This window comes from Hordeum vulgare, chromosome 5H, assembly GCF_904849725.1.
Source record: "Hordeum vulgare subsp. vulgare chromosome 5H, MorexV3_pseudomolecules_assembly, whole genome shotgun sequence".
NCBI classification, from domain to species: domain Eukaryota; kingdom Viridiplantae; phylum Streptophyta; class Magnoliopsida; order Poales; family Poaceae; genus Hordeum; species Hordeum vulgare.
Window position 1 is genome coordinate 571143666 of NC_058522.1, and position 9487 is coordinate 571153152.

Genomic DNA, 9487 nt, shown 5'->3' on the forward strand with positions numbered 1-9487 from the left:
AAGGGTCCTCAATTCACTGTCTGCCATAGACTTGAATCAACATTTCGAACATGGCCTGCCTCTCAACAGATTCCATGTAGCGATCTTCAAGGGACGGCGTGAGTTGCCGGTGAATTTCATACTCCCTTTGCAGACTCTGTTGTTGTTGGGGTGTCCATGGTTGCGCCTCAACTGGAGGAGGTCCCACTTGGTAGTACCAAGGCTGCTCCTGATGATGTGTTGGCTGAACCATGTCTTTCTGGTGATGAAAGGAAGTGCCATTAACAGTTGAATGGATGTTCCATTTCAGCAACTCCAAAGGGGCAAGGATCAAATGCTATTGGCTAGTGGACTTGAGGAAAATGTGGCTGAGGCCATGCTGGATGCAGATCAAATGGCCACGCCATGTGAGTTGCCGATATGCCAGGGTAGAATTTGCTGCCACCAAGGCATGATGAGATCGAACCGACCCTGTTTCCATGCGCTTGCTTCAGCTTTTCTACGTCTTCGACGCAGAACATAAAAGTGCAGCAATTCCGGCAGCGCTGGTCCAAAATTTACAAGTTCATAAATTAAAAAAAGGTTCAAAAAATTGTTTCAAAAAGGAAATGTTCAGGTATTAAAGAAAGCTCACTAAAATTGAAAAAAGTTCACTAATTCGAGAAAAAAAGTCATAAATTTGAAAAAGTACACTAATTTCAGAAAAGTTAATGAATTTTAAAAAGTTCATGAGTTTGAAAAAACTTCACAGATCAAAAAAGTCCATGAAAAATTAGGAAAAGTTCACGAAATTCATGATAGTTCTAGAAAATTGAAAAAAATCATCTATTTTGAAAATAGTTCATGCATTTATAAACAAATTCACCGATTTTCATAAAACGTTCATGAATTTTGAAAAAAGTTCACAAAAGTTGAAAAAGGTTCACGATTTTTTAGAAAAGTTAATTGATTTTAATAAAAGTTCATCGAATTTGAAAAGAGTTCACCAAACTTGGAAAAGTGATTTAACAACTTTGGAAAAAGTTCATCAATTTTGAAAAAAATGGACACAAAAATCCGGTGAACTTTTTCACAGATTTTAAAAATTCAACAAATTAGTTCATGAATTTGAAAAAAGTTTTTAAAAATCGTTGAACTGAGAAAAAATTTCACATATCTGAAAAAAGTTCATCCATTTCAAAAAAACTTCATCAAAATTTTAAAAAGTTCATCAATATTTGAAAAAAGTACATCAATATTCAAAATAGTTCACAATATTTGAAAATTAGTTCATGAATTTGAAAAATAATAATCAAAACAAGGCTTAACTTTTTCGAAAAAACAATATATATATATATATATATATATATGTAATGAAATGGAAATGAAAAGTTAATAAAAAAATGTAAGGAAAAGGAACAAAAAAAAACCCAAAGAAAAACCAATCCTGGAAAACCTAAATGAAAAAAAAGGAAAAACTCCCTTCTGCTGGTCTGGCCCATTACCAACCGCTGCAAGCGTCGGTTAAGAAAAATGCCCTTTAACCGACGTCTGCAGCGTCAAATAGGATTAGCCAGTGCCCAAGGCTAGTCTAGTGTTCTTGACTGCAGCGCCAAATAGGATTAGCAAGTGCCCAAGGCTAGTCTAGTGTTCTTGACTGCTTTCATTGGATGGAATTACGATCAGGGCGTCACCTGCCGAGGCGGAGGATCATTGTGAACACTAGACTAGCCTCACATGTCTCGTGTTACCAGGGATGGAGCTCCCATGTAGGAAATGGTGTAAATTGACACCAATGATTTTTGAATTTTTTTCATTAATTTCACACTAATCACTGTTTATTTACATAGAAGACGTCGTTGATATAGCGGTGACACCATAGGAATTATTTTCTAGCGTTGTCCCTGCATGTTACGTGGACTCAAGCATCAAAGTGGTGTTCTTTCACTGCTTCCCCACTGATGTCCACCATCGACATCCGCCTTGCAACCACAATAAACCCCGCTAGAGCATCGAACTCGTTGTTTACTTTGATCTGCCTTCTCTTCTGAAAACTTGCCTCTTGCGCCTTGGTATATTTCCTGAAGATACTATCATTGAGAAGAAAGGTTTTATAAATAGATGGATTGTTGAAGGATTATTTCATAAAAAGCTAGATATAGAGTACATGAGTTGGGGGAGATGTGTTTCAATATACACTGTTCATTCGCGTGTCTACATTCCAAGATGGATTGGCATATTTTCTGGTTCGAAAGCGCATATATAGCTTTTTAAAAAGGAAAAAAAAAGGTGGTCTGGAAGCATATACTTAGTAGAAGGATGTGGAAGATGACAAGATTGATTCTTTTTTTTTACAGTGGTGGGTCCCACAGCCAAATGTTCTTTATTATATGGCATTTTATTAAATTTTAGAGTGAATTCCATTTTTTTACCATGTAGTTGTACATTAGTGACACATATTATCCCATTTAGTGAAATTTCTATCGAAATATCAGATTTTAAATATTTTTAACATGGTTTTACCTCAAATTTTACATTTTCCTTATTTATGTTAGATATGATAGGCATTTTGCATCAATGATTCATAAAAAGATGTGTAAAGATAGAAAGGAATCATTGACGATCATGTTCAAGACTTCTCTTGTCCATTTGTTTCATTACCCATCCTCGTTCAAACATTTTTGGACCCCAAGCACCACCTCACACCTTACTAATGGACACACATTAGAAAATGAGGGTCCAAAGTTTTTAAAAGATGTATTCTAGACGAATTTCCACTCAACGGAGTAATTAGTGTCACAAATGCATATCTAGGGGGTAAAACATGGAATTCACTCTAAATTTTATATATACTCGTCGTATTGCCAATTTTCAGAAATTGCCATATCCCCGTACCTGTGTCTCCATAGGTCAGGGTTTCTCTGCTCTAGTGAACCCTTGTATTCTCTGCTCTAGTGAACCCTTGTAGCAGAGACACAGCCTCCAAAAGGAGAAGGGTCCTGAATTCACTGTCTGCCATAGACTTGAATCAACATTTCAAACATCGCCTGCTTCTCAACAGATTCCATGTAGCGATCTTCAAGGGACGGCGTGAGTTGCCTGTGAATTTCGTACCCCCTTTGCAGACTCTGTTGTTCTTGGGGTGTCCATGGTTGCTCAATTGGAGGAGGTCCCACTTGGTACCAAGGCTGCTGCTGCTGATGTGTTGGCTGAACCATGTCCTGGTGATGAAAGGAAGTGCCATAACAGTCAAATGGATATTCCATTCCAGCAGCTCCAAAGGGGCAAGGATCAAATGCTATTGGCAAGTGAAGTGGAGGAAAATGTGGCTGAGGCCATGCTGGATGCAGATCAAATGGCCACGCCATGTCAGTTGCCGATATGCCAGGATAGAATTTGCTGCCACCAAGGCATGATGAGATCAAACCGACCCTGTTTCCATGCGCTTGCTTCAGCTTTTCTACGTCTTCGACGCAGAACATAAAAGTGCAGCAAGGACCTAGTGGAAAAGATTCATCGCATGTTACACCATCTCCTTTCTTTTGGTTATAACCAGGGTAGTCTTCCTTAGAAAAATCAACTTTCCGAACCATGATAAGACAAGACTTGTAGGCGAGTTGCTCGATATCCCATGCATCGTAAGGAAGTCCTGTCTTGTGGCTAAGGTGGATTTCACCATAGGGCCGAAGCAGCTGCCGCGCATTTGCCAAAAACCCATGCACCAGCTGCTTATGCGCCCTACATGCCAGAATGAACAAAAAGTTAATGACTAGGAAACCCGAGGTCCTAAAAGCCTGTTAAAGCATTGAATTTTGAGAATGTTGTTTGGTTAACTCAACTCAATAAGAAAAAATCAGTTAACTATCATTAGCACACAAACATTTAACTTCTGATGGCCAATCTTACTTCATATGCATAAGAAACTTTTGCTTACAGGTCACAAAAACAATTTCATGTCACAGTTCAAATGCCTTTGTTTAGTGGGTAGCACATGAATAGAAGGAACTAGCAAAAAGTATTAAGTCATGCATAAAGAGATTTACAACAAGGTTCAAGAATTCAACAGAAATGTGCTTAGTTTATTATGATTGGATTGAAAGGTTGCACGGGATTTTTTCTGTTTATATGACAAGACAAAATGTCATCTTGACTAGATACAATCTGTCTAACACTGTAACTTATTTAAAATGCTATTTATTCTTATCATACGGATATAGATTGAGTGCATTTCAACCAATGAGACTACACAATATGGCTGATCACATACTTATGTTTAGCAGTGATAGACAGTCATTAGCCTATACCCAAAAAAGAAAGAACTTCCAAGAGATTCTATGCAATGTTGCATGCACCTGCGCACAAATTTTCTAAGCAAAACCACCTAAGATGATGATGACGCATACACAGATTCAGGCCTACAGATAAAAAAATCAAACTTAAACCACAGGAAGACATCATGCAATCAGTCCACATGAAAAATGAGAGTGATTTTCTAATCCATGAATTAACCAACCATTAGTAGACATACTTGATGACACGCAGCCAATTCTCTCTTCCATTGAACCCAGCATGAGGAAAATTAAAGACAATGCGATCGAATCGTCTCGTCTCTAGATATGAGTGAAGCATCATCTTTTTTGCATCGACGCCATGCAAAACTGTGGCCCCCAATCTTTTCAGCTCTCTTACATTAGATTCAGCTTTGCCATACTTGCTCGTTAGAGCCTCTGAACAAGAGGATTCCAAAAAAGAACATAGAGAAAACAGATAAGTTCATCTAGAAATGGTCATAAAAATCACAATAACAACATTATCCCTATGTGCTTCAGAATTAGGAGTGAAACAAATAAGAAATAAGTAAAGCAAAAACTATATAAATACAAAAACTTCACAAAAGAGTGTAACAAAAAGTGGTTGTGACATGGAATGAAATCAAGATCTTTTTGTGAGTTAGGCTGATGCCCTGATATGTTTTCACTGTCTTGATGTTCTCACTCGTTCATTTCAGTTTTTTGCTCCAAGAACACTTTCTCATAGTGGTTGAGCCTCCCTTGACACGAAGACGTTGTAAAAAAAACTAATGTTGTGTTTGTGATTTGGGCTGCAAGATGCATAACTATGTCAAACAAACATTACCATAAACAGCTCTCATCAGCAAAAAGCAAAAAAGGGGGATCTCAGTGTAAAAAGATAAAATAGAGTAGCCAACAAGGCTCAAGATAACATGCACTGAAGTTGTTCAGTTCCCAACACTGCAAAATGAAGAAAAAAACTAGAAATGGCAAAAGTGATTCTCAATGGACCACTTGTAACACAGCTCAGCCATTCCGGGGATTTTAGACCGGCCTCATAGATCAACACGAGTTTTTCTAGGGTCTTTTGTCCTCACTCGTGCACACTCTTGTTTATATGGAGATGAGCTTTCGGAAAAGAAGATGCATTTTGTTAGTATGGGTAGTCTATCAGCCCTTTTAAATCTTGGGCCAGGATGTCACACGAGTACCCGTGTTCCTTTCATAACACAGTTTCTAGCAGTGAGAAACAGTAGGACAGCAAATTTCTTGCTGTAAGAACAGTACGACACAGAAACTGGAAAATTTCTTCATGAATCATAATTAGATTCAGCGAGATAAGGCAAAGTTCTTAACAAAATCAATACGTTCCAACGTATAATATGTATTAAATTACTAACAATCTTGTCAGCTCAGATAAAATTACCACCACCTCATTTTAAAGTATATTGCATAGTTCCTTTATGATAGAATGTGAATCCAATTTAAGGTAGCCTTGATGCTAACCGAGAAAAGTGCACCAAATCCTTCTTAAACAAGAAGAAGATACTGAGTTCTCTACGAATTCTCAAATTAACACATGGTATTTTAGTATGTACCCAACGCTACAATGGTTCCATGTCCAAAAAAAATGCAGTATCGTCATCCAAATTAATAGTGCTAGTATGAACACAAAGCGCACATTTGGTCATATAACAAGCAGCAAGAAAAAATGAAAAGGACTTCGTACCGTAAGAGTCTAGGGATGTCGCGACGAGGTTCCAGCCTGAGCCGAACGTGGTGGCAAGCGCTAGTGAGAAGGAGAAGTCCCCGTCTCCAACCATGAGTATGCTCTGTGCCGTGGAGTAGTGTTTCAACCACTTGATCCCCTCCTTATCCTCCTTACCATTCCCCTTCATAGTGATCGCCTGCACCCCCTCCACCCCCGGCGTATCGACCTTCTGGTCAACGGCGGAGAACACCGGATTCCCTTGCACCGAGATCTCTTCCTTCTCATCGGTGGCGATAACCGGAGCCCCATCAAGAGTGTCCACCTGGCACACCACAGTCCCATCCTCTAGTGATCCCTTCTCCCCGCCCTCGGCTGCCGCGACCACTGGAACCTGTAGCACCAACGGCTTGACCACCCCGTCGACAGCGATCACCGCAACCCCTTCAACATCTTTCACACCCGCAGCTTCCGGTGTTGCCTTCGCCAGGCGTCGTGGCCACCACATTTTCCCCACCGGAACCTCTTCGGTGTCATTCACTCCCAACGCTTCCTGTTGTGTCATGGCGATAACCGAAGCCCCATCAACAGCGTCCACCTGGCACACAATAATCCCTTCCTCCAGTGGCCCCTTATCACCGCGCCCGGCTGCCACGACCATTGGAGCCCCTAGGACTGATGCCTTGACCTTCTGGTCGACGGTGATCATCGCAATCCCTTTGTCGTCCTTCACTCCCAAAGCTTCTAGTGATGCCTTCGCCGGTTTTCGTGTCCACCACATTTTCCCCACCGCAACCCCTTCGGCGTCCTTCACTCCGACTGCTTCCTGTCGTGTCATAACCGGAGCCCCATCGAGAGCATCCACCTGGCACACCATAATCCCATCCTCCAGTGGCCCCTTCTCACCGCCCCCGGCCGCCACGACCACTGGAGCCCCTAGGATTGATTCCTCGACCTTCCTGTCGACGCTGATCACCGCAACCCCTATGGCGTCCTTCACTCCCATAGCTTCTAGTGGTGCCTTCGTCGGTTGCCGTGGCCGCCACATTTTCCCCGCCGCAACCCCTACGGTGTCCTTCACTCGCATAGCTTCCAGTGGTGCCTTCACCGTTTGTCGTGGCCGCCGCACTTTCCCCGCCGCAACCCCTTCGGCGTCCTTCACTCCGACCGGTTCCAGTCGTGTCTTAACTGGAGACCCATCGAGAGCGTCCATCCGGCACACCGCAACCCCATCCTCCATTGGCCCCTTCTCCCTGTCCATAGCGGCCATGACCACTGGAGCCCCTAGGATTGATTCCTCGACCTTCCTGTCGACAACTATCACAGAAACCCCTTGGGCGTCTTTCACTCGCACCGCTTTCAGGGGCGCCTTCACCGGTTGCCGTGGCCGCCACATTTTCCGCATGGCAACCCCTTCAGGGTCCTTCACTCCAACCGCTTCCTGCTCCTGTGGTGTCGTGGTGATAACCATAGCCCCATGGAGAGATTCTATCCGGCACACCGCAATCTCATCCTCTAGTGGCCCCTTCTCCCCGCCCCTGGCCGCTGTGACCACCGGAGCCCCTAGCACTGACGCCTCGACCTCCCCGTCGACGGCGATCACAACAACCCCTTGGTCGTCTTTCACTCGCACCGCTTTCAGTGGCGCCTTCGCCGGTCGCCGTGGCCGCCACATTTTCCGCATGGCAACCTCTTCAGGGTCCTTCACCGCAACCTCTTCCTGCTCCTGTGGTGTTGTGGTGATAACTGGAGCCCCATGGAGAGCTTCTATTTGGCACACCGCAGTCTCATCCTCTAGTGGCCCCTTCTCCCCGCCCCTGGCCGTCGTGACCATCGGAGCCCCTAGCACCGAGGCCTCGACCTCCCCTTGGGCGTCTTTCACTCGCACCGCTTTCAGTGGTGCCTTCGCCGGTCGCCGTGGCCGCCACATTTTCCGCATGGCAACCCCTTGGGCGTCCTTCACTCCAACCGCTTCGGGTTCCTGTCCTGTGGTGGCGATAACCGGAGCCCCATGGAGAGCTTCTATCCGGCACACCGCAGCCCCATCCTCAAGTGGCCCCTTCTCCCTGGCGGCCGCGACCACCGGAGCTCCTGGCACCGACGCCTCGACCTCACCGTCGACGGCGTCCCCTTTGGGGTCTTCAACTCCCGCCGCTTTTAGTGGCGCCTTGGCAGGTCGGCGTGGCCGCCACATCTTCCCCACAGCAACCCCTTGGGCGTCCTTGACTCCCACGGCTTCCGGTGGCCCCTTGGCCGGCCGCCGTATTTTCCCCATGCCCCGCCGAGAGCGACGCGACCACTCTGTGCTCGTGTGAGGCGCGAGAGCTCGAATGCACTGTAGCAAAAGTAGCTGCCGTCAAGAAGAGGCTGGATTGGATTAATGGAAGTAAGGCACGGGCACTAAGCCCAAGAGTTACGGGGGAGGGAGTAGCACGGCGAGGGAGATCGTATCGTACCTGCCGGGTGGTGGAGGAGCTCGGACGCCGGCGTTGGGAGCTGCAGCAGCGTAGGTGGAGGAGAGGGGAGTACAGTGGAGTGGAGATAGCCAGACGGGACGGGAGGGAGGCCAGCCAGCAAAATTAGATCCACACAGGAGGGAGGGAGGCCTGATGATGAGATGGAAGCACGGCAAGGGAGATCTCGCCGGCGGCCGGCGTTGGTAGCTGTAGCAGCAGTGTGGGCGGAGTGGGAGGGAAGAGGAGTAATGAATGATTGAGCGGCAGGGCAGGGCAGGGCAGGGGTGGAGTCGCGGAGATGTCAGTGAAAGAGGTGTATCCTTCTTGGTTAAGGAAGGAGGTTAGCTAGGCTAATTGCTTTTTAAGCGGCTGCTTGTCTTTATCGAGATGCGCGTTACCCTACCTGACCGTGATACGTCCACTAATTTGTGCGTTCCGGAAAATATTTCTTCTTCTTCTTCTTTAATTTATCTTGCGATTCATTCGCTCTTTTCCAAAGACCTCCACTAATTGTGCTTTTATCATCATACAAACAAGCATGCTTTCATCATCAGACCTCCACTCAGACGTACTACCAATCTTGAAAATATTTTGTTCTTGACTAAATATGAACCCAAGGAATCCAACCTACTCCCTCCGTAAATTAATATAAAAACGTTTAGATCATTATTTTAGTTATCTAAATACTCTTATATTAGTTTACAGAGAAAGTATAAAATAATTCTAAGCAATTAAGAATCTACAATTGGAATGGCCATTTTTTAAACAAATTTTAGAACCAAAAATATTAAATGCCAAACTTTTGGTTTCTGAGATTATGGAGCTGGGTCTTCTCATACTGCTCGGGTACAATCCTTACCTTCTCATTTTAGGACCTGAAAGCTGAAAAGAAGCAAAAAAAACAAAAAGTAAGTGGTTAATGAAAACAATTACAACGTAAACCAAAAATAGTCTTCCCATGACTACCACCTTATCAGAGAACTTGTATATATTTGAAGGCATCTGGAAGACAATTACTTCCTCCATCACAGTATATTGGGCGTATCTCACACGGCTCTGGGACCTAGATGTTT

General features: G+C 44.3%; 2 protein-coding genes across 4 annotated transcripts; both read right to left on the minus strand.

Annotated features, from left to right (window-relative positions):
- Nucleotides 1–1730: 1730 nt before the first annotated feature.
- On the minus strand, nt 1731–7574 carry LOC123394923. 3 transcript variants are annotated; one of them, XR_006609626.1, is made up of 4 exons: nt 5980–7574; nt 4487–4685; nt 2854–3696; nt 1731–2039 (listed from the first exon to the last, which is right to left on the minus strand). XR_006609626.1 is itself a non-coding variant. In XM_045089809.1 (3 exons), exons 1-3 carry the CDS (start codon nt 7427–7429, stop codon nt 2964–2966), a joined length of 2382 nt encoding a protein of 793 aa, XP_044945744.1. In that variant the 5' UTR covers nt 7430–7574; the 3' UTR covers nt 2575–2963. The 3 variants fall into 3 exon arrangements, 1 of the variants encoding a protein (XP_044945744.1); XR_006609625.1 differs by having other exon boundaries at nt 1731–2048; XM_045089809.1 differs by lacking the exon at nt 1731–2039 and having other exon boundaries at nt 2575–3696.
- LOC123397364 lies at nt 7474–8499 on the minus strand. Its single transcript, XM_045091934.1, has 3 exons — nt 8415–8499; nt 7592–8308; nt 7474–7503 (listed from the first exon to the last, which is right to left on the minus strand). Exons 2-3 carry the CDS (start codon nt 8231–8233, stop codon nt 7474–7476), a joined length of 672 nt encoding a protein of 223 aa, XP_044947869.1. The 5' UTR covers nt 8234–8308; nt 8415–8499.
- Between the last annotated feature and the right edge of the window lie 988 nt (nt 8500–9487).